Source organism: Loxodonta africana, chromosome 13, assembly GCF_030014295.1.
Source record: "Loxodonta africana isolate mLoxAfr1 chromosome 13, mLoxAfr1.hap2, whole genome shotgun sequence".
Classification (NCBI taxonomy): domain Eukaryota; kingdom Metazoa; phylum Chordata; class Mammalia; order Proboscidea; family Elephantidae; genus Loxodonta; species Loxodonta africana.
The window spans coordinates 11,005,057-11,031,184 of record NC_087354.1 but is presented as its reverse complement, the minus strand read 5'-3'; the positions used below and the strand labels follow the sequence as shown (position 1 = coordinate 11,031,184).

The 26,128-nt window shown below is 40.8% G+C and overlaps 1 protein-coding gene across 1 annotated transcript in view; it reads left to right on the top strand.

Moving 5' to 3' along the window:
* The window catches only part of ENTREP2 (endosomal transmembrane epsin interactor 2), a 613,337-nt gene that overhangs the window by 422,282 nt on the left and 164,927 nt on the right, over positions 1-26,128 (top strand). Inside the window, exon 3 of the mRNA XM_064296181.1 lies at positions 2,845-2,955. Coding sequence (XP_064152251.1) covers positions 2,845-2,955 — 111 coding nt within the window. The remainder of the gene's footprint in view (positions 1-2,844; positions 2,956-26,128) is intronic.

The window sequence follows — 26,128 nt, the reverse complement described above, 5'->3', positions numbered from 1 at the left end:
ATCACGAAGATGGCCTAGGACCTGGCAATGCAATGGACTCAGACGCACTGGTGATCATGAAGATGGCCTAGGACCTGGCAATGCAATGGACTCAGATGCACTGGTGATCACGAAGATGGCCTAGGACCTGGCAGTGCAATGGACTCAAACGCACCGGTGATCACGAAGATGGCCTAGGACCTGGCAATGCAATGGACTCAACTGTACCGGTGATCATGAAGATGGCCTAGGACCTGGCAATGCAATGGACTCAGACGCACTGGTGATCATGAAGATGGCCTAGGACCTGGCAATGCAATGGACTCAGACGCACCGGTGATCATGAAGATGGCCTAGGACCTGGCAATGCAATGGACTCAAACGCACCGGTGATCACGAAGATGGCCTAGGACCTGGCAATGCAATGGACTCAGACGCACCGGTGATCACGAAGATGGCCTAGGACCTGGCAATGCAATGGACTCAGACGCATCGGTGATCACGAAGATGGCCTAGGACCTGGCAATGCAATGGACTCAGACGCATCGGTGATCACGAAGATGGCCTAGGACCTGGCAATGCAATGGACTCAGACGCACCGGTGATCACGAAGATGGCCTAGGACCTGGCAATGCAATGGACTCAGACGCACTGGTGATCATGAAGATGGCCTAGGACCTGGCAATGCAATGGACTCAGATGCACTGGTGATCACGAAGATGGCCTAGGACCTGGCAATGCAATGGACTCAGATGCACTGGTGATCACGAAGATGGCCTAGGACCTGGCAGTGCAATGGACTCAAACGCACCGGTGATCACGAAGATGGCCTAGGACCTGGCAATGCAATGGACTCAACTGTACCGGTGATCATGAAGATGGCCTAGGACCTGGCAATGCAATGGACTCAGACGCACTGGTGATCATGAAGATGGCCTAGGACCTGGCAATGCAATGGACTCAGACGCACCGGTGATCATGAAGATGGCCTAGGACCTGGCAATGCAATGGACTCAAACGCACCGGTGATCACGAAGATGGCCTAGGACCTGGCAATGCAATGGACTCAGACGCACCGGTGATCACGAAGATGGCCTAGGACCTGGCAATGCAATGGACTCAAACGCACCGGTGATCACGAAGATGGCCTAGGACCTGGCAATGTTTCACTCCTTCAGTTGTGCACGGGGTCACTGTGCACGGGGTCACCATGAGTTGGAGTTGACCTGAAGCAGCTAACAGCAGCATCAACAATCTGCCTAAGTTCTCAAATCCATGGTTAGAAACTTGATTATTCTGTCTTGGTCTCAGATGTTCAGAATATTTTTTTCCAATTTTAGGGACAAAATTCATGGAATTAAAGCTATTGTGCCACAACGGATCAATAGCCCTGTACTCAGCTAGCAGGTGTTTTCATTTCTTGCTAGAGACTGGATTGAGGAAAGTTTTGAAAATCTAACTAGAAGGGATTTATTTACATGGTCTAGAATAGCAAAAGGAAAGTAGATCCACAGCTAAAACCATTGCTGAAATATTACCAATATATATATATATTTTTGGTGTTTATGAAGTAGAAATGTTTCCTAAATAAACAAATACCCTCTTTCATGTTCTATTGTACATGTGAGTTTTTAAGAAAAAGTAAATTTTGCTACATTTGGGGGAAATACATTACATTTATGGTAGATAATAGTAATACCAATTATTCCTAAATTTAACCAAAAAAATTTTTTTTAGGCTTTAGCAAAAAAATTGAGGCTTTCTTACTCTCACACATTGCTAGTAGAAATTAAAAATAGACTAACTCCTATGGAGGGGAATTTGGCAGTGTCTAGCAAACCTAAATATTCATTCATTCTTTGGTCCAGCAATCCTACTTTGAGACTCTGTCACCAAGGGCCCCTTCCTCAGCTGAACCCAACTGGATTCGTGCCACCCGATAAGACTGTTGAGGCAGCCTGGAGTCACACAAGCAATTTTATTTTGCCGCAGCTAGCAAAAGGAGACAATAAGGGCTAGAATCTTCAGAGAGACTGTCTCACCATTTGCCTAAGAGCTAAGTATTTAAGGGTTTCAACAAGGGGGGGGGAAGGAGGGGTTTTTGATGTTTACTCATGAGGCTTGGGGGGGAAGGGTGGAGACTTCTGAGAAGGGTTTGGGTTACGCAAATGCAGGTGCCCATGCAGGATTTGTTCAAGATGGAAGTCCTTCGGTTCCCCTTGACATAACTCATTATGGGATGTGACGCAGGCAGACTGGGTCCCTTTGTCACATCGCCCCCTTCGGCTGGCACAGGAAGAACAAACAGTGGTGGCTTTTACTTCTTTTGTACACACTCTGCTCCTGTGGAGCCCTCCAAGAACTACGTTAACAGTTTATTTGTGACATTTCAGCTCTGACCACCCCTCAGCATGTACTTCTTGCTCACCGGGCCTGTGTGTTCTGTTCTCATCTCCAGGAGGCGGGTCAGGTTGTTTATTCCACTCACTGTCCTGCGTGTCTTTTTCCCAGTCTATGTGCAAGGTGAAGGGCTGCGGGGCCCAACTGGCCCTGCCCTAAATTAGTCATGTCTCACCTCTATAATGGATAGTATTTTCAAGTTTGACTTCTACAATACTTAGTCATAATACATTTCAAATAAAATCATGGATGCCTGCTATAGCTTTTCAGTGATTTTGTTTTTTCTATTTTTTTCTAGGACACTATGAAGTTGAAATTTTGAAAAAAAAATAATACTTTCCTTTAAAACAGAAAAATCTTATCCATGTAATTATTTTATCAACTAAAAGCTTTTTTAAAGTCAAATCGTTTTTCCTTCAAGCCTCTTTGAGTAGATAATGAGTTTATTGTTTGGTCTGTTTCCAGATAACCTTTTTCATGCTGCTTTCTGCAGTGTGTGTCATGCTGAACTTGGCTGGTTCCATTCTCTCCTGCCAGAACGCTCAGCTCGTCAGCTCCCTAGAAGGCTGTCAGCTGGTGAGTCACGAAACGCCAACCTTTTGGTAAAGGGCAAAGGCTTTGATTTTGCATGAGAGCAATTTTAAAATAATTCACTGTATCCTTAGGTTTTATGTAATCTTTCCATTAATTATGATATTTTCTAGTTGTTTGAAGAATTTAAGTTGATTCATTTCAAAAAAATTTCCCCAAATTAAAACTCATTCCGGGGTAGGGAGGTAAGGGACAAGGGGTTTGCTTTTGGGGTGATGAAAATATTTTGGAAATAGAAGTGGTGGTTGCCCAAAGTACTCAATGCCACTGAATTGGTCACTTTAAATTTTAAAAATTACCGTATTTGTCCCCCCACCCCCCCACACAATTGTTCTGCTTGTAAATAAATCAGTTACTATTAGTAGTTAGTACGCTTCAAAGAAGCACAGCATAGAATTCTGTTTTGAATAAATACCTTCTTAATTTATTTTCTAGCATTTGTTGCATTGGTTTTTATCTGCACTGAATTTTTAAAAATTAGTTTTCGTAAGTTAATTTTAAGTGCTAGTACAAATACAAGCTTGGTAATGAGAGCATAAAAGCAATATAGTTCTCAGCTTTCAGTTAAAAAGAGAAACGTCTATTAGACCCAGGAAAACTACAGACAGTGTGTAGACATTATAAAGGGTCAGGAAAGGGTTTGTTGGATAGAACTGCCATTCCGAGATGGCTTAGGTTCCGGTGCTACAATATGCGACTCTGGCTGGGACAACAATTAAGATGTGCCAGGCTGCTTGCAGGTGTGGGTGTGGTTTGACTGGTGATGTGATGGTAGCTGCCGAGTGCAGCGGCATTGGCTCTGTTTCCGTATCTCAGAGACTACGCAGGGCTAGCTTTTAGAGCCAAGTTCTTTCATTTCTGAGAAGTCAGCAGCGGCTCTGAATTGCCTGAAGCTTTCCTGCAGCAGGGCCGTGCCTACTTTTCTCACAGCCACGCCATTTGGATTCCAGGGGGCAGCTGTGGGGAAGCCTGCCACTCTTATCTACCAAGGCCCGCAGAGCTGCTGTAAGTTGGCACAGCTTCAGCGCTGAAGTACCTACTGAGGTCTAAGAGCTAATTGTTAGTGCTTAATCTTGCCATTTTCTGTTCAGTATGGCCTAGGTAACACTGACCAGATTTTATTCCCAATATTATGGACATACATGTGTCCTCAGTACAGTGTGGTCTTCCCCGTGATTACTAAGACCCCCATCTCCACCGAAATGGGGATTGCCATATTGTATCTGTAACTTGGTTAGCCTCTTTATTCCTAAATGCTAAAAAAAACAATGCTAGCTGCCTGGAAATATAGCAAAATCTGGAACTTACGAGGGTCTGGCCATGTTTTCTCTGCTCCCCATTTTCCAGTGCAAGGCCCTGTGTGTGGAAGACAAACTAATTGGGGTGAGAGAAGCACCAGCACCTGGGAGGTCCAGATCAAACCGAGAGCCCACCCACAGTCCACAATGAAAGTTTTCAAATCTATCAATATTTTCCTTTGTAAAAAAAAAAAAAAAAATTTTTTTTTTTTTGTAGCCGTGCTTAAAAAGACGTTCCCCAATGGTACAACCACTTTGGAAATTGATTTGGTGCTTCCTTAAAGAACTAGAAATATAACTTCCATACTACCCAGCAATCCCACTCCTTGAAATATATCCCAGAGAAATAAGAGCCTTTACATGAACAGATATATGAACACCCGTGTTCATTGCAGCACTGTTTACAATAGCAAAAAGATGGAAGCAAGCAAGGCATCCATCAACAAATGAATGGATAAATTATGGTATATTCACACAATGGAATATTACGTATCAATAAAGAACAATGATGAATCCGTGAAATATTTCATAACATGGAGGAATCTGGAAGGCATTATGCTGAGTGAAATTAGTCAGTTGCAAAAGGACAAATATTGTATAAAACCACTATTATAAGAACTTGAGAAATAATTTAAAAAGAGAAGAGGATATTCTTTGATGGTTACGAGGGAGGGAGAGAGAGGGGTATTCGCTAATTAGATAGTAGATAAGAACTATTTTAGGTGAAGGGAAAGACAGCACACAATACAGGAGAGGTCGGCACAACTGGACTAAACCAAAAGCAAAGAACTTTCCTGAATAAACCGAACGATTCGAAGGCCAGCATAGCAGGGGCGGGGTTTTGGGGACCATGGTTTCAGGGGACATCTAAGTCAATTGGCATAATAAATTCTATTAAGAAAACATTCTACACCCCACTTTGGAGAGTGGCATCTGGGGTCTTAAACACTAGCAAGTGGCCATCTAAGATGCATCAATTGGTCTCAACCCACCTGGATCAAGGGAGAATGAAGAACACCAAAGATGCAAGGTAATTATGAGCCCAAGAGACAGAAAGGGCTGCATAAAGCCGAGACTACGTTAGCCTGAGACCAGAAGAACTAGGTGGTGCCTGGCTACGTGTGATGACTGTCCTGACAGGGAACACAACAGAGAATCCCTGATGGAGCAGGAGAGCAGTGGGATGCAGACCCCAAATTCTCGTAAAAAGACCAGATGTAATGGTCTGACTGAGACTAGAATGACCCTGGAGGTCACGGTCCCCAGACCTTCTGTTATCCCAAGACAGGAACCATTCCCAAAGCCAACTCTTCAGACAGGGATTGGACTGGACTATGGGATAGACAATACAGATACTGGTGAAGAATGAGCTTTTTCGATCAAGTAGACACATGAGACTATGTTGGCTTCTCCTGTCTGAAGGAGAGATGAGAGGGTAGAGAGGGCCAGAAGCTGGCCGAATAGTCACAGAAATAGGGAGTGTAGGGATGGAATGTGTTGTTTCATTAGGGGGAGAGCAACTAGGAGTATATAGAAAGGTGTTTATAAATTTTTGTATGAGAGTCCAACTTGATTTGTAAACTTTCACTTAAAGCACAATAAAAATTAAAAAAAGAAAAGACCTTCCCCAGATCATGTTTTCCAATAATTTCCCAGATTATGATGTGCTTTTATGTTTTACAGTTAACCCTTTAATGTATCTAGAATTTATTTGATGAATTTAACTTTTCTCCACAAATGGCTAGCTAGTTGTCCCAAAACCTTTTCTCAAGGAAATTAGTGTTTAAAATACCACCTGAATCATTAAGAGTTCTTTGGTGGGAAGCTACAAAAGCAGACAAAGTTAAAGGATGTTTGTTGGGAGGATGGTGGGGCCTATACCACAATCCAGGAAGCTAGAGAGCAGACTTGGAAACTGATGGTTCCAGGGAAGCTGCTGTGGACCCAGAAGCCTGACCTGCTGGGGGGCCTACAGCAAGAACCCTGGACTCACCAGGGCCAAGTTCTGCAGAAGGAAGCAGCTCCAGTGGTTCTGGTGGCCCCCCTTGTCCACATGCTGAACCTCAGGGATGGAGCATTTGATTGGCTAGGGCAGGACAAGGAGTCTAATGAACTGTCCCACCAGATTGAATCCAATGAGTTTCAACAGGTAATTCCCAAAAAGGAAGTTAGATGCTATTAGAAAGAGTTGGGGAGAGAGTAGGCAGGAAATGTATGCTAGGTAGTAAAAAAAAAAAAAAAAAAAAAAAACAGCCACCATCTACCCTGCTAACATTATCATATATATATGCATACACATACATACAGAGACTTGTGTCCATTTGTCTATTTCTGGACTTTTCATCCCGTCCCATTCCTATGTCAGTTTATTCATATTCTAGAACACTATTTTGGTTACTTTAATTTTCAAACACATTTTTATCACTGGTTGGTTAAGCCCTATCTCACGCCCATCCTAGACTTTAGTGTCCTTTCGAATGTTCTTGCCTGTTCTGAAATGCTTAGTCTTCCCGATGAGTTTTAATTTTTTTTTGTCGAGACTCAAAAGGAATCAGTTTGAGATTTGAATTGGAATGACATTGAATATATAGATTACTCTGAGGGGAGAACTGACATTTTGACAATACCATATCTTCCCGTTCAGTGTGTGTGTTTGGTTACCCACATTGACTTTTTTGTCCTCAGAGGGCAGTTTTTGTTTTTCTTTGGTATACCTACTCATTCCCTCATCAGTGCGTGTGTTTGTCTTTTTCTTCTGCGTAATTAAAAATTAACTAGTTTTTTAAAGCACGATAAAAATTATTTTAAAAAAATCAACTAGTTTTGTGTTTTTGAAAAGCATATCTAAATGTAAATAAATCTCCGGTCTATTCCAGACCCTTGGCACCTCCTTCCAGAAGTTACCATTGCTAACAGTTTTACTTGGGTACCTTTCCAGACATTTTTTGGGCATCATTTTGTGTTTGTATCATTTTTACACACGTGGGGTCTACTCTACACACCATTATCCACGTGGCTTTTGCCAGTCCACCATGTGGCTTGGTAGCATTTCCATGGCAGCTCTTGGAGATCATCCCGGCTGGGAAGTAGCGCAGAGTATCCCGCTGGGTGGATGTAAGGTGATTTAGCTAACTACCTCCTGATGGAGGGTAGGTTAGGGACGTTTCTAGGCTTTGTGAAAATAGGCATGGTAGAACAGAGTACCTTTCATGCGCATTCGTTACTCAACAAATATCAGCTGGCAACTGTTGCTTCTGGGACCTGAGCTAGATGATGAGGATATAGTGGTAAACAGGATTAAACAAACAAACAAACAAACAAACCTGTTGCCATCAAGTTCATTCCAACTTATGACAACCCCATGTGTGTCAAAGTAGAACTGTGCTCCAAAAAGTTCTCAGTGGCTGATTTTTCAAAAGTAGATTGCCAGCTCTTTCTTTCGGTGCACCTCCGAGTGGACTCAAATCTCCAGCCTTTTGGTTAGCAGCTGAGCATGTTAACTGTTCGCACCACCCAGGGACTCCCAGTACTCTGCTACACTGTGTGTCCGAGAAAAAAAACAGTTATGTGAGAAGACAACTTCAGGTCAGTTTTGCAGGCAAATCTGCGTCACATTTAGGATTTCCAGGGAAAACGTGTTGACTAATAATGGGGAGTTGATGTGACTGCTTTTTAAATTTTTCCAGGGTCGTTAGGTCATTTCTGCTTTCAGTCTTTCCTTGGGTCATTTTTGTTATTCCATGTCTTCCTGAAATAGTCTACTTCATCTAGTTTTTTCTAATTTACTCTTATAAATTAGATAATATTCTTTTCTAATTAAATAACCTTTTACCAAATATATAGAGACAGAAGGCAGATTAGTGGTTTCTTTGGGGTGAGGGGTTGGGGGAAAAGGGGGTTTTGGAGAAACGGGGAAGTTACATAGGGCTTCTTTTTGAGGTGATGAAAATGTTCTAATGGTGGTGATGGTCGCCCAACTCTGTGCATATGATTAAAAGCACTGAATTGTACACTTTAACTGGATGAAAGGTGCAGGATGTGAATCACATCTCAGTGAAGCGGTCGTAATAAAAATAATCTTTTAATTGACTGATATGTTTGCTTTCATTTCTAATGTTGTTTTGTCTTCTGTCCATTAAGTTAAAATTGATCTTTTTTAAAAATTGTTTTCCCCTAAAGAATCAGTTCTTAGCTTTATTTATCCTATTATTCTTTTTTTACTTTTTGTTTCATTGATTATACATTCATTTTATTAAATCCTTCTACTTTCTTAAGACTTACTTGTGCATTTTCTACGTTTTCCGTTGAGCGATTGTGGTAACACAGGAGGGTCTTCCTGTGGGAACTACTGAGGCCCGGTACTTTCCTTGAGTTAATCCAGAATAGTGTGTCATTTCATTTCCCGCCTTTTTAATCTAAGCGTTATTTAAATTGATATTCTTAACTTTCTAGGTAGCTACACTTTTCCTTTTTGTTGCTATCCTTTTACTATTAATTTCTAGTTTTATTGCATGAGAGCACCTGGCCTCTAATTTCTACAATATCGTGAAATTTTCATTGTTACTTAGTATGGGAACAATTTCTGGATGTTTTGTGGGATTTTGTAAAAAAAAAAAAAAAAACTCTGTTCATTGGGTTCAAAAGTCATTCACATATTTGTGTGTCTGTGGAGAGAGAGCTTCTTAAAATACCAACTGGGTTGTGTGTGTTTCCCTTGCATGTGGAGTACAGCACAGAGTCCTCACTGTGGCCTGTGAGTCCTTGCTTGACCTGGCCCCGCCTGCCACAACAGCCTCCTGTGGTGCCCCCACCCGAGCCCCTAGGCCTCCCCTGCATCTCTATCCCACCCTGCCCCACTCACCTCCAGGCCCTTTGGTCTCCCCCTCCCCTTCCCATGGAGCCCTTGGCCTCCCCCACACCCGCCTCTCTGCCGCATTGGAATCCCAGGCTCCTGGTTCCTGTCACTGCCTGTCCTGCTGTGCCCGGTGCTGAGGTGGCCTTCCTCCAGCCTTCCCACAGGTGGCTCCTTCTTGTCCTCCAGATCGCGGAGTAAGTGGTACCTAGTGGAAGGGCATCCCTGATCACTCTGTCCATCCAAGCGCCTGTCAGTTTTTCTCCAGTTACTGACATTTTCCCATCATCCATTATGCAGCAAAGGGGCACCAGGGAGAAGGCCAGGTCTGTGCTGTGCCTTGTTGTGTATCCAGGGTCTGCTGGTGCCTGGCACACAGCCAGTGAACTGTGAGTGCGTGTGCCACCTGGTTTGTCCTGAAAGCCCCCTCGGCAAGTTCCAAAATCACTTTGTGATTGAAGTCAACATGCTGCTTAAGCGAAATTAACTATAATTTTTGTTTTGTTTTCAAATGCCTTTTAAAAGGCCACCTCATGTTTTGTTTAATTTAGAGCTTAAGGTACATTAAAATATTATAACATTAAATATTTGTAAAAAGCCTTTTTATGACCCAATCCTTTCAATTTATTCTGCAAAAGTTTTGTTTATTTCACATTTCTTTAACTGTGTTTTTAAATGAAAGAAAATGCTTTTCAAATGTAATCCAATATAACACACCTCAGTGTGTCAGTATTTCATGCTAAGTGAAAAGAGAGTGTTTCCCCTTCCTTTTTTCCTCTTTTAATATGAAATAAAATGTTAAGAGATTCTCATCATAAAGGATTCAAGCAATACATATTTATTGGGATAAAACCTGAAAGGCTTCTCTCCCAGGCTCTCTGCGTCATATTTCCTGTCACAGCGGACATCGCTGTTTATGACAGATCCAGGCCCTTTGGTATGCGTATATGTTTATATATAGTTTTATTTTTAAACAAAGAAGCTCAGACTGAGTATGTTGGTCCTTGACTTTTTTCCTGCCCAAAGATACATTGTAGAGACATTCCAGTGAAAGTATGTCTAGGGTCTGTGATGGTTAAGATTGTGTGTCATCTTGGCCGGGCCTTGATTCTCAGTGTTTTGGCAGTTGTGTAATGCTGTGATCACTTCCCTGTTGAAATGTGATATGTGATCACCTCCATGATGGAATCTGCTGAGTGGTACCAGTAGGGCTTATGGCAGCTCACCACCCCCTCAGCCTTCATCTCTCTACCTTCCACCACCTACTTCCTTCCTGCTCACCTTGCAAAGGTGGTTGGCTTGTTCTGGATCCAGCAGCTGTCTCTTGTCTGACCCCTGGTTCTTGGGACTTGAGCTAGCAGCTTACCTGTCCATGTTGGGATTCGCCGAACTTCATGGCCTGCGAGCAAGAGTCCTGCTCCCTGACCTGCCTGTCTTGGGTTCACCAGCCCCTGCAGCTAAGTGACTCAGGAGAAATCTTGTGGTCTTGCCTGCCGACCTTGGGGATTCCTCGACTGTCACAACCTGTGAGCGGGATCCCTGCTCTCCAACTTGCTCATCTTGAGTTCATCAGCTTCTGGGGCTTCGTGAATTGGGAAAGGACTCCATCCTGATCCAAGGACTTGGGACGTTCCAACCCCTGCAATCACGTGAGCTGTTTCCGTAATATAAATCTCTCTCTATATATTTATATGCATTACTGGTTTTGCTTCTCTAGAGAACCCAGCCCAAGATGGGGTGCCTGTGTTCATTTAAGAGTGTACTTCCCCACTGGGCACCGTATTCACCCATGCCGAGAGGCGGTTAGGCCGTCCCCATGGCTTTGCTGTTGCAGGCGTGACTATGGCCAACATCTGTTCTTGTGCCTACATTTCTTACACACATGATTATTTTGTTGGAAAGATACCTTTAAGTTGAATTTAAACTTTATTAGAAGGAGCCGGATTATAAATTTATACTCCTATTTTATGAGTAATTTAGCCTAGCCAATCATTTATCTGATCATTAAAAGATCATAAAGAATCATATATAAAAATGTTTATATAGCCCAAAATATCATTCTTTTCCTTTGTGGCCTCTTAAGTTTGTGCTTTGTTTGGGAGAGTTTAAAAAAAACTTTTTTTTTACTGGTTTTTCTAATATTAGATCACCTTTCATGTTTCTTTAATCTTTCTGGAATTTACTCTTATATCTGTTCCAGGAAGAGGTAGTACTTGTCTTTTTCCTAAAGGGGTGGTCTGTCTGTCCAGCACGATGCAGCCCCTAGTCTGTCCCTTTGCACACCAATGTCTAACACCACCTTTATCACAGTCTCAACTCCTGTATCTACATCGGTCCGTTTCTCTACTCTGTCACCTTTGACTGATTTGTTGGCAAATCTCCTTTCATTTTTCTTCTTTTTCAAAATATTCTTGATTGTTATTGGGGATTTTCCATTTTATATGAACTTAAGTCCTATAAGAATAAATCCTGCTAGTATTTTGATTGGCATTTCATCAGATCAGTAAGTTTACTTACAGAATCGATATCTTCACAACATTGATTTTTCCCATCTCAGAACATATCTTTCCACATATTCTGAGCTTCCATATTTATCAGCAAAGTTTTATCATTTGTATGTTTAAAGAGATATTTAGGTCTTGTGTCCTTCTTAAAGGTTACTTCTAGATATTTTCTGAGTTTCATTGCTATGGTTCTAGATTGTGTTTGCCATTTAATTGCTTCTGTGGGTCTTTCTTTTTTAGTTCTCATTTTGAAATGATTTCAGACTCACGGAAAGGTTGCAAGAATATTGCAAAGAATTCTCACATACCTTTCACCCAGGCTCTCCCTGTTTTTTTGTTTGTTTGTTTTAATCATGCTGCTTTTACTAGACCTCTAGCTCTCTTCTCTGTTAACTCCTGTTGAGAAGGTTAAGCGTCCAGGTCTCTTAGCATTTCTAGCATCATACTCATTTCCTTGTCCTGTCGCGTTTGGAGAGTTGCTCTCCTTCCGCTTTTCCAGATCATTAATTCGCTTTAGCCATGTCCTTCTACTGGTCCCTCCTCCGGTTCATTTTTATTTCGTCACTCCTCCAATTAATTTTTACTTCAACAACCATGTTTTTAATTTCTAGACGTGTTTTTTCGAGTTCCCTGATAGCTTCATTTTCACAGCAGCTTGTCTGGGTTTCTTGAATTTCTCATCTCTGAGATGATAATAATTAACCCTTCATTGCCTTGTCTGCATTTTCCTCTGCCTCCTTCCTCTGGCATGGGTCCCATCTCTGCACTTTGGTGCTGCTGCCATTCCTAAAATATCTTTTAATCCTTGTTTACAGACAGCAGCTTCATCGTCCCTGGCAAGTGAGGAGTGGCCTCAGCCCCTAGGACAGTCACTCTTCGTTCCCAGAGGCAGATGGTGTTGCTGGTTTGGATCTCTGGGCAGGCTGTGTGGGTGCCTGTGGCCACCTGGCTCTTGTCCACTGGGTCCAGGAACTCTACCTGTCCTGGGGCTGGAGGCCAGCTCTGCCCCCGCCCAGTGCCCACACTTTCAGTCCCGCGTCATTGGAACTCTTCATTCTGATTTAGGGGTGGCGTCTGGGACAGCAGGTGGTGGAGCAGCTGCTCTGTTCTCTTCTGAGTAACCACGGGCGTACGTGATTAGCTCACCATTCTGGCTTGCCACCTCTGGTCTGGGAGCTCTTCTGGGGTTCTGACTGGTTGTAGTGAGTCTGAGGGAGTTTGGGGCTGATCAGAGAAAAAGGTATGACCACGAGATAGCGGCCTTGCTCAACAAGCTAGTTATCATCGGGGCTGGCACACTGGCAGCTGCATGTAGGGGCTGGTCCCCCACAGCAGGAGGTCTTCCAGAGGCAAGCGAGCAGGGAGCCACCAGGCCTCAGCTTGCTGGGAAGAAATAAACAACTCAGGCCAGTGCTTGCATGCTGCTGTGATGGTTTCAGTGGGACTTCCAGACTAAGATGGACTAGGAGGAGGCTCTCCCAAGCCAATTCAAGCCTGCTCCAGCACACCCTGCTGGAGGAGATGAAAGTGCACCAGAGGAAGGAAGTGGTCTCCCCACAAAACCATAATCCTTCCACAGCCACCTAGATGGTTGTGGAGATGAGGTCCAAGGTGAAAGTTAAAGTTCCCAAGCACATCACGCCTTCTTCCTTGCTACCAAATGCATGTTTTGTTGTTCTTATCTGTTCCCCTGGGTTTTACGTAAAGACCTTTGTTAATTACTTCTAGGAAATGGGGCTGAACTCAGCTTCACCTACCAGAAATCACACGTCACCACACCTGTGAGGCACATGCGTGGGAGACCCTGGTCAAGCCTGTCAATCAGTAAGCAGACAAGAAGGAAGAGGGAAGCAACCGCCATTCCATAAAAACGGGTGCCCATATCTTGGATCTCCTGGGGCCAGCCCTCATTCATGCTGGGGCACGGGTACATACGAAGAAGCTGGACAGACACTAGAGAGAGGTCCCTCAGTGTGCAGATCACAGGCGGGCCAGGGGCCGGGACATCCAGGCCTCATATCTGACAAGGACAGCTTTTCTGAAAACCCTGTCCCTGCAGTATGATAAACCTGATTTAAAATGATTTTGAATCTGAAAAACACTGATGTGGCCACGTTGTTGTTAATTTAAATGAAAAATAATCTACCCAGTTACATGCTTGATGTGCCTAGGAACATTTCTTCCAAAACCGCATGCTGTTTTTATATATCTCTGTTGTGACATGTACATTTCAGTTTGCTGTTGTCAGCTGCCATTGAGTTGGCTACCGACTCACGGCGACCCCATGTGCAGTGGAACCAACACCGCCTGGAAGTGCGCCATCCCCATGGCTGGCTGTGGGTTGGACTGTTGTGATACACAGGGTTGTCACTGGCTGATTTTTGGAAGTAGATTGCCAGGCATTTCTTCCTAGTCCTAGTCTGGCGGCTCTGCTGAAACCTGTTAGGCATTACGGCAAGACACAGATCTCCACTGACAGTTGGCTTCTTGGATTATCTGAACTGATAAATCACGTTATGATCAGTGAAGAAGAAATTGAAGTTGCCAATGACCTCATTGTACTTGAATCAAAAATTAATGTCCATGGAAGCAGCAGTCAGGAAATTAAACTACATATTGCACTGGGTAAATCTGCTGCAAAAGACCTCTGTAAAGTGTTAGAAAGCGAAGATGTCACTTTGATGACTAAGGTACACCTGACCCAAGCCATCATATTTCCGGTTGCCTCATATGCATGTGTACAATGAAAAAGGAAGACAGAAGAAGAATTGATGCATTCGAACTGTGGTGTTAAAGAATATTTAATATACCCTGGACTGCCAGAAAAATGAAGAAATCACTCTTAGAAGACATACAACCGGAATGCTCCTTAGAAGCAAGGATGATGAGACTGGAGCTCACTTACTTTGGGCATGTCATCAGGACAGATGAATTGCTAGAGAGGACATCATGTTTGGTAAAGTAGAGGGTCAGCAAAAATGAGGCAAACTCTCAGTGAGATAGATTGACACAATAACCACAATAGTGGACTCAAACATACCAATGATCATGAAGATGGTGCAAGACCAGAGAGTATTTTGTTCTCTTGTACATGAGGCCGCCATGAGTCAGAGCGAACTCATTGGAAAATAACAACAATGACAACAACAAAATGTGGTTGTTAGGAGGCAATTCAAGAGTGTGTTAAGATTTTGAGCAAAAGAAAACATGACAATGTCAGGAAAGAATGGATTACAAATCCACTTCTGCTTGTTTCTAATTCTGCATAAAGACAAAAGCCTAATTGAGATTGAAGTAAATGCACAGAATTATAGAGTAAGAATGAGACTTAGACATCATCCACGGTTAGCCCTCTCATTTTAGAAGTGGGAGAGGAGTTCAGGGCTATCTGTATCAATCAGTAACTTATATAAATCAGACTCACCACAAATCTTTTACTCTTACTCCAGTTTCTGGATCTGAAAATCTCTTCTCAAGGAACCTGTGAAAATGGATACCAAGACTCGTTTCATATATAATGCTACTTTACAACGGGCAACTATAGAAACTTCACACATAAATGCTCTATTTCTAGAAAAGAGGGAAGAGTTAGAATTGTTAAGGTAGAATTTTTAAAATTTTAATTGAAATTTTTCTGAGCTAATCACAGATTCACGTGCATTTGTTAGAAATAGTATAAACAAAGCCTCTGTGCATTCCCCAGTTTCCCCCAGTGGTAACATTTTGCAAAACTATGTTATAATAGGAAACCCTGGTGGCATAGTGGTTAAGAGCTCGGCTGCTAACCAAAAGATGGGCAGTTCAGATCCATCAGGCGCTCCTTGGAAACCCTATGGGGCAGTTCTGCTCTGTCCTGTAGGGTTGCTATGAGTCGGAATCGACTTGACAGCAGTGGGTTTGGTTTTCTTTTTTTTTTTTTTGTACTGTAATATCATAACCCGAGTATTGACATTGGTGCAATTCACCTGTCTTATTCAGGTTTCTCCAGTGTTACAGGTATTCATTTGTCTGTCTCTCTGTGTGAAGGGTGTATGTATGTGTTCATGTGTATATATTATGTTTCATACAATTTTGTCACCTAGGTAGGTTTGTGTACCTACCACCCCAGTCTGAACTGTTCCAACACCCCAAGGATCCCTCACGTTGACCTTTTAGAGCCACACCCATGTCTTTCCCACCCCGTCTTTAACCTGTGGCAGCATCAGTTCTCCTCCATCTCTAAAATGTTATCATTTCAAAAATGTTACGTAAATGGGATCCAGTAGTGTGTAGCCCTCTGGGAGGGGCTTTTTCCCTCAGCATGATCCCCTAGAGAGTCATCCAAGTTGCACGCATCAATAGCTCGTACTGTCTTAGGTCCTTTTTATTGCTGAGTAGCATTCCACAGTTCGGATGCACTGCAGTTTCCTTACCATTTACCTTTTGAAGGACATGCGGGCAAATGCCAGTTTGGGGCTGTCACAAGTAAAGCTGCTGTGAACGTTTGCGCACAGGATTTTGTGTGAACATAAGTTTCCATCTCCTTGGGACAAATATCCAAGAGTGCCATTCTAGGTCGTGTGGTAAGTGCCTGCTTACTTTTGTAAGAAACTGCTCAGTTGTTTTCCAGAGTGGCTGCCCCACTTTACACTCCTACCCGCAACGTAGGGTGACGCAGTTTCTCCACACCCTTGCCAGCATTTGTGTTGTCACTCTTTTTCACTTTAGCCATTCTGGTAGGTAGGTGGTAATCTCTCCTTGTGCTTTTAATTTGCAGTTCGCTGGTGGCTAGTGATGTTAAGGAGCCCTAGTGGCGCAGTGGTTAAGAGCTATGACGTCGAACCAGAAGGTTAGCAATTTGAATCCACCAGCTGCTCCTTGGGAGCCCTACGGGGCAGTTCTGCTCTGGCCTACAGGATCGCTATGAGTCGGAATCGACTCAATGGCCATGGGTTTGGGTATATCGTCGTTTGTGAAATGTCTGTGTTCGTGTTTTCCCCATTTTCTAATTGAATCGTTTGCATTTTTACCGTTGAGATTTCTTTATGTATTCTAGATACTAGACCTTCGTTAGATGTGTGGTTTGCAAATATTTTCTCCTGCTCCATAGCTTGCCTTTTCATCTTCATGGGTCTTCACAGAGCAAAAGTTTTCAGTTTTCATGAGTTCCAGTTTATCTGTTTTTGCTTTTTTATGGGTTGTATTTTGGCATCAAGTCTAAGAATTCTTTAGATAACCCTGGATCCTGAAGATTTTCTCCTATTTTTTTTTTTTTAAGTTTTTATGGGTTTATGTTTTACATTTAAGTCCATGACTCACTTTGAATTAATTTTTGCATAAGGTGTGAGATTTAGGTCAAGGCTGATTTTTTTTTTCCCTATGTATGTCCAGTTTCTTCAGATCCTTTGTTGAAAAGGGTAACCTTCCTCCATCAAATTGCTATGGCATCTTTGTAAAACATCAGTTGAGAATGTTTCTGTAGGTCTGTTTCTGGGTTATCTCTTCTTGCCACAGATCTGTACATCTGTTCCTCTGACAGTACTGCACTGTCTTCGTTACCACAGCTACGCAGGAGGCCTGAACATCAAGCGGGATAATTCCTTCCACTTGATTCTCTTTTGTCCAGGTGACTTGGGCTGTTTCAGGGGCTGTGCCTATCCATGTAAATTTTAGAATAAGCTTGTGTGTGTATAGGAAAACTCTTGCTGGGGTTTTGATAAGAATTGCAAAAAACTTGTAGATCAATTTGGGGAGAATTGATGTCTCTGCTATGTTGAGTTTTCCAAGCTGTTGACACAGGCTGTCTGGCTATGTATTTGTGGTCTTTGATTTTTTTCATCAGCATTTTGTAATTTTCTGCTTACAGATACGTGCATGTTTTATTAAATGTCTACCTAACCTTTTTCATTTTTCTTTTGAGTAATACCAAATGATATTATGTTTTTAATTTCAGTGTCTGTATGTTCATTGTTAGCATATAGAAATGGGATTGATTTTTGAGTGTTAATCTTGTATCCTGTGACCTTGCTGAACCAACTTATTAGTTTTACCACTTTTTTGATAGACTTCTTAGAACTTCTACACACTCAATCATGGCCTCTGCAAATAGGGAGAGTTTTATTTCTTCCTTTCCAATATTGTTGTTGTGGTTAGGTGCCATTGAGTCAGTTCTGACTCACAGTGACCCCATGTACAATATAACAGAACACTGCCCCGTCCTGCACAATCCTCACCCTTCTTGCTATGTTGACCCCATTGTTGCAGCCACTGTGTCAGTCCACCTCTTTAAGGGTCTTCCTCTTTTTCGCTGACCCTCTACCAAGCATGACGTCCTTCTCCAGGGACTGATCCCTCCTGACAACATGTCCAAGGTATGTAAGACGCAGTCTCGCCATCCTTGCTTCTAAGGAGCATTCTGGTTGTACTTCTTCAAAGACAGGTTTGTTCTTTCTTCTGGCAGTCCATGGTATATTTAATACTCGTTGCAAACACAGTAATCCAAAAGCATCAATTCTTTGGTCTTCCTTATTCATTGTTCAGCTTTCACATACATATGAGACAATTGAAAGCACCATGACTTGGGTCAGGCACACCTTATAGTCCTCAAAGTGATATCTTTGCTTTTTAACACTTTCAAGAGATCTTCGCAGCAGATTTACCCAATGCAATATGTCATTTGATTTCTTGACTGCTTCTTCCATGGGCATTGATTATGGATTCAAGTAAAATGAAATCCTTGACAACTTCAATCCTTTCTCAGTTTGTCATGATGTTGATTATTGGTCCACTTGTGATTATTTTTGTTTACTTTATGCTGAGGTACAATCCAAATCTTTGATTTTCACCAGTAAGTGCTTCAAGTCCTCTTTGCTTTCAGCAAGCAAGGCTGTGTCATCTGCATATCACAGGTTGTTGATGAGTCTTCCATCAATCCTGATGCCACATTTTTCTTCATATAGTCCAGCTTCTTGGATTATTTGCTCAGCATATAGATTGAATAAGTATGGTAAAAGGATATAACCCTGACACATACCTTTCCTGACTTTAAACCATGCAATATCCCCTTCTTCTGTTCGAACGACTGCTTCTTTGTCTATGTACAGGTTCTGCACGAACACAATTAAGTGTTCCAAAATTCCCATTCATGGCAGTGTTATCCATAGTTTGTTATGATCCACACAATCGAATGCTTTTGCACAGTCAGTAAAACACAGGTTAACATCATTCTGGTATTCGGTGCTTTCAGCCACATCCATCTGACATCAGCAGTGATATCCTTCCCTCCATGTCCTCCTCTGAATCCAGCTTGAATTTCTGACAGTTCCCTGTGGATATACTGTTGCAAGCGGTTTTGAATGGTCTTCAGGAAAATTTTACTTGCATGTGATATTAATACTTTCCAAAATGTGTTCCTTTCATTTTTTTTTTTTTTTGCCTTAGTGCAGTGGATAGATCTTTCAGTACTACATTGAGTAAGTGTGGTGATAATGAATGTGTTTGCTGTGTGGAAGAAATCAGCCCTTCGCCATTAAGTATAATGTCAGCTGTAAGTCTTTTGTACATGTTCCTCACCAAAGTGAGGTCATTCCCTTCTATTACTAACTTGCTAAGAGTTTTTATCATGAATGGGTGTTTGAATTTGTCTTATGCTTTTTCTGTGTCAATTGATATGATCATATGATTTTCCTTCTTTAGCTTGTTTATATGGTGGATTACATTGATTGATTTTTGAATGTTGACCCAGCCTTATATATCTGGAATAAATCTTACTGTGTATAATTATTTTTATATGTTGTTGGATTTGTTTTGATAATATTTTGGTGAGGATTTTTGTCATCTATATTCACGAGAGGTAGTTGTCTTCAGTTTTCTTTCTTTTTTTGTACTGCCTGTGTCTAGTTTTGGTATCAGTGTAATACTGGCTTTGTGAAATGAGTTGGAAAGGCTCTCCTCCTCCTCAATTTTCGGGAAGAGATTGTGCAGAATTAGCACTAATTCTTCTTTAAGTGCTTGATAGAATTCACCAATGGTCCTGGAGATTTCTTTTTGGGTATTTTTAAATTGTTAGTCCAATTTCCTTAATCTGTAGGGCTATTCAGACTATCTATTTCATATTGGGTGAATTGTGGTAGTTTGTGTTTTTGAAGAATTGATCCACTTGATCTAATTTGTCAAATTTATGTGTGTAGAGTTGTTTGTAGTATTCCCTTATTATTATTTTGATGTTCTTAAGGTCTGTATTGATTGCCCCTATTTCATTTCCGATGTTGATAATTTGTCTTCTCTTTTCCTCTGTCAGTCTTGCTAGATGTCTGTCAATTTTACTGATCTTTTCAAAGAACCAACTCTTAGTTTCATTGATGTACTCCATGTGCTTCTCTTTTCAATTTTATTGATTGTTGCTCTTTATTATTTCCTTCCTTCTGCTTGCTTTGGGTTTGTTTTGCTCTTCTTTTTTCTAGTTTCCTGAGTAGGAACTTAGGTCATTGATCCTCATTTCTGATGTAAGTATCTAGCGCTATGAACTTCTCAGCCTTGCTTTAGGTGCATCGCATGTATTTTTATATGTTGTGTTTCCATTTTATTAAGTTCTGTGTATATATTTTTTTTATAAGTAAATATATAGAAAGAGAGAGACACTTCTCTTTGATCTGTAGATGATATAGAAGTGTGTTGTTTAAATTAAAGTGTTTGGAGGGTTTCATGTTATCTGTTATTGATTTCTATTTTGATTCCATTGTCATTAAAGAACACAGTCTATATGAATTCAGTTCTTTTAAATTTGTTGAGGTTTGTTTTATGATCCAGGATATGTTCTATCTCAGTATATTTTGGGGGCACTACAACAATTTGTTTATGGGGTTTTCTGATTTGGGGTAAATATATTTGAAAAAACAAAAACTTAGCTCTGTTATACAGAGCTGTGATATAAAAATGTTTTGTAGGCTATATTTTTCAGAAAGCAGGTATCTAGACCATAATCTTGCTGAAGAAAGTTTCCTAATTAAGCCAATGACATAGAATGAAAAGGTATGATTAAAAAGTCTTCTAGTGAGGTGTGCTTTAGACCCAAATACTTAAGTAGGTTGAAAGTGAAAGGATGGAAGAGTAACCAAAAGAGAACTGGGGTGGTGATCTTAAGACCAGACAAAGTAGACTTTAAAACAAAATGTGTTAGAAGATATAAAAATGGGCATTAAATAGTGATAAAAGGGTAAAGTTATCAGGAAAATTTAACAAGCATAAATATATATCCACCCAACATAGGAGCACCTGAATATATAAGTCAAACACTGATAGAATTGAAGAAAGAAATAGACAGCACTATAATAATAGTTGGAGACTTCAGTACACCACTTCAATATTGGACAGAACATCTAGAAAGAAGATCGACAAAGAAACAGAGGAACTGAAAGACATCCCAAACCAACTAGACCTAACATACATAGAACGCTCCACCCAACAACGGTACACTATGTATTCTACTGCAGTACGCATGGATCGTTCTCCAGAATAGACCACATGTGAAGTCATAAAGTAGGTTTCAGTATATTTAAAAAGATTGAAATCATGCAAGGTATCTTCTCTGACCATGATGGAGTAAAATTAGAAATCAGTAACAGAAAAAAAAAAAAACTGGAAAATATACAAACATATGGAAATTAAACAACACACGATTAAACTAATAATGGTCAAGGAAGAAATCAAAAGATAAATCAGTAAATACTTAGAGTCAAATGAAAATGAAAGCACAACATACTAAAACTTGTGGGATGCAACAAAGGCAGTACTAAAGGAAATTTATAGTGATAAATGTCTTCATTAAAAAAGAAAATCTCACATCTGTAGCCTAACTCTACAACTTGAGGAACTGGAAAGAGAAGAGGAAACTAAGCCTAAAAAAAAGCTACCAGAAAAAGGGAAATAACAAAGATCAGAGCAGAACTAAATGAAATCAAAATCCAAAAAACAATAGATCAAATTAACAAAACCAGAAGTTGGTTCTTTGAAAAGACCCATAAAATTGACAAACCATTAGCCAGACTGACAAAAAATAAATAAAAGTTATAAATAACCAAAATAAGAAATGAAAGCAGAGACGTTACAACTGGCCCGATAGAATTAAAAAGAATTATGACAGAATACTATGAACAAATGCACGCCAACTAACTGAATAACCTAGATGAAGTGGGAAAATTCTTAAAAGTACAGAAGCTACCTAAACTGATTCAAGAGAAGATAGAAAATCTCAGCAGACCCATAGCAGGTGAAGAGATTGAATCAGTAATCAAACACCTCCCAATAACAACAACAACAACAAAAGTCCTGGACCACATGCCTTGTCTAAGAATTCTACTAAGCATTTAGAGAAGAATTGACACCAGTGTTGTTTAAACTCTTCCAAAAGAGAGATAGGAAGGAATATTCCCTAACTCATTTTATGAAAAAAACATAAACTTGATACCAAAATCAGACAAAGACACCACAAGAAAAGAAAACTACAGGCCAATATTCCTTATGAATATAGATGCAAAAATCCTCAACAAAGTACTGGTGAACAGAATGCATATTAGAAGTCATACACCATGACCAAGTGAGATTTATTCCAGGAATGCAAAGATAGTTCAACATTAGAAAATCAATGTAATACATCACATTAATAGAACAAAGGAAAAGAGCCATATGATCATCTCTATTGATGCAGAAAAGGCGTTTGATAAAATCCAACAGACTTTCTTGGTGAAAATCCTCAACAAAATAGGAACAGAAGGGAAGTTTCTCAATACGATTAAGGACATTTATGAAAAACGAACAGTTGACATTATGTTTAGTGGAAGAAGATTGAGAGCTTTCCCGTTGAAATGAGGAACAAGACAAGGATGCACTCTCTCACCACTCCTATTTAATATTGTGTTGGAAGTCCTAGCCAGAGCAATAAGATAAGAAAAAGAAATGAAAATTTTCCAAGTTAGAAAAAAAGAAGTAAAATTATTACTGTCCACTGTTGACATGATTCTGTATATAGAAAATCTCAAAGAATCCACAAGAAAGATTCTAGAGCTAATAGAGGAATTCAGCAAAGTTGCAGGGTACAGGTTCAACAAACAAAAATCAGTTGAGTTCCTCCTATACACCAGCGATGAGAAATAGAAAATAGAAATTAGGAAAGCAATTCCATTTTAAATAGCATCTATGAGAATAAAATACCTAGGAATAAATTTAACCAGGGATGTGAAAGGCTTGTACAATAAAAATTATAAGACCCTGCTGAAAGAGATTACAGGAGACCTTACAAAATGGAAGGAGCCTTGGTGGTGCAGTGGTTAAGCATTCAAATGAGAACCAGAAGGTTGGGAGTTTGAATCCACCAACCACTCCCTCGAAACCCTATGGAGCAGTCGTACTTAGTTCTATAGGGCCTCTTTGAGTTGGAATCGACTTGACGGCAACAGGTTTGGGTTTGTTTGTTTGTTTGTTAAATAAGTGGGAAGACTTTGGTGTTCATGAATTGAAAGACTTAACATTGTTAAGATGTCAGTACAATCCAAAACAACCTATAGATTCAGCACAATCTGGATCAAAATCCTAACAGCCTTCTTTACAGAAATGAAAAAAACTATCCTCAGTTTTATATGAAATGGCAAGAAGACCTGAATAGCTAAAGAAATTTTAAAGAACAAAGTAGGAGGTCTCACACTTCCTGGTTTCTAAAAAACTATATAGCTGTGCAATAGCCTCGTACTGGTATGATAATAGGCACATAGACCAATGAAATAGAATTGAAAGTCCAGAAAACACCCCACACATCTATGGTCAACAAGGGTGCTAAGTCCATTCGATGGGGAAAGAAGAGTCTCTTCGTAAATGGTGCTGGAAAAATTGAATTTCCACATGAAGAAAAATGAAACAGGATCCATATGTCACACTATACACAAAAACTAATTTAAAATGGATTAAGGACCTAAATATGAAAACTAAAAGCATAAAATTATTTAATAATACAGGGCATGGCTTTTGGGCCTAGCTTTTAACAATGGGTTATCTGATATAATAACAAAGGCATGAATAGTGAAAGACTAAATAAATGGAACCTCATAAAAGTTAAATACTTTTGTTCACCAAAAGCCTTTGCAAAAAAAGTGAAAATACAAGCTACCGATTGGGAGGATATCTTTGGAAACCATATATCTGTTAAGAGTCTAATAACCAAAATATATTTAAAAAATCAGCATCCAAACAACAAAAAGACAACCCAATCAAAAAATAGACAAAGGACTTGAATAGACATTTTCCCAAAGAGGATATTCGAATGACTAATGAACACATGAGAGAGATGCAAACCGCAATGAGATACCACTTCATTCCCACTAGGATGGCTTAAAAAAAAAACAACTGGAAAATAACAAATGTTGGTGAGGATATGGGGCAATTGGAATTCTTATCCATTGCTGGGTTTTCTGCGTATGCATTGCTGATGTGAGTGCAAAATGGTGCCACTGTTGTGGAAAATCGTATGGTGGTTCCTTAAAAAACTAGAAAGAGAACTAAAATATGATCCAGCAATTCCACTGCTAGGTGTATGTCCAAGGGACTTAAAAGTAACAGACATATGTCCACTGATGTTCACTGCAGCATTATTCACAATAATGAGTGGATAAACAAAATGTGGTTCATACATGCAATGGAATGCTACTCAACTTGAAAGAGAAATGAAGTCCTGTTGTCTGGTACAAGGTGGATGGGGGTTGAAGACATGCTGAGTGAAATAAGTCAGTCATAAAAGGACTATCATATGACCTCACTTATATAAAAATAGAAGAACAGTCAGATTTATGGAAGCCAGCGTTGGTTAGTGGTTACCAGGGGTGGGAGGAAGGGGGAGAGAAAGAGTTATGGCTTAGGAGCACCGAGTATGACGTATGGGTCCTATTTCATTTTTTTTTTTTTACAGATGGATATCAGTTTTGTCAGCACCATTTGTTAAAAAGACTGTCTTTTCCCCATTTAATGGACTTTGGTCCTTTGTCAAAGATCAGCTGACCATAGGCAGATGGATTTACATCTGGGATCTCAATTCTGTTCCATTGGTTTTTTTTTTTTATTATTATTAACTTTTGTTAAGCTTCAAGTGAACGTTTACAAATCCAATCAGTCTGTCACATATAAGTTTACATACATCTCACTCCCTATTCCCACTTGTTCTCCCCCTCTTGAGTCAGCCCTTTCAGTCTCTCCTTTCGTGACAATTTTGCCGGCTTCCCTCTCTCTCTATCCTCTCATCCCCTCTCCAGACAAGAGTTGCCAACACAATCTCAAGTATCCACCTGATTTAATTAGCTCACTCTTCATCAGCATCTCTCTCCCCTCCGCTGACCAGTCCCTTTCATGCCTGATGAGTTGTCTTCGGGGATGGTTCCTGTCCTGTGCCAACAGAAGGTCTGGGGACCATGGCCGCCGGGATTCCTCTAATCTCAGTCACACCATTAAGTTTGGTCTTTTTATGAGAATTTGGGGTCTGCATCCCACTGATCTCCTGCTCCCTCAGGGGTCCTCTGCTATGCTCCCTGTCAGGGCAGACATCGATTGTGGCCGGGCACCAACTGATTCTTCTGCTCTCGGGATGATGTAGGTCTCTGGTTCATGTGGCCCTTTCTGTCTCTTGGGCTCTTAGTTGTCGTGTGGCCTTGGTGTTCTTCATTTTCCTTTGCTCCAGGTGGGTTGAGACCAATTGATGCATCTTAGATGGCCGCTTGTTAGCATTTAAGACCCCAGACGCCACATTTCAAAGTGGGATGCAGAATGATTTCATAATAGAATTATTTTGCCAATTGACTTAGAAGTCCCCGCAAACCATGTTCCCCAGACCCTCGCCCCTGCTCCGCTGACCTTTGAAGCATTCATTTTATCCTGGAAACTTCTTTGCTTTTGGTCCAGTCCAATTGAGCTGACCTTCCATGTATTGTGTGTTGTCTTTCCCTTCACCCAAAGCAGTTCTTATCTACTGATTAATCAATAAAAAACCCTCTCCCTCCCTCCCCCTTTCGTAACCACAAAAGTATGCATTCTTCTCAGTTTTTACTATTTCTCAAGATGTTATAATAGTGGTCTTATACAATATTTGTCCTTTTGCCTCTGACTCATTTCGCTCAGCATAATGCCTTCCAGGTTCCTCCATGTTATGAAATGTTTCACAGATTCGTCCCTGTTCTTTATCGATGCGTAGTATTCCATTGTGTGAATATACCACAATTTATTTACCCATTCATCCGTTGATGGACACCTTGGTTGCTTCCAGCTTTTTGCTATTGTAAACAGAGCTGCAGTAAACATGGGTGTGCATATATCTGTTTGTGTGAAGGCTATTGTATCTCTAGGGTATATTCCGAGGAGTGGGATTTCTGGGTTGTATGGTAGTTCTATTTCTAACTGTTTAAGATTTTCTATTTCTAACTGTTTAAGATAACGCCAGATAGATTTCCAAAGTGGTTGTACCATTTTACATTCCCACCAGCAGTGTAGAAGAG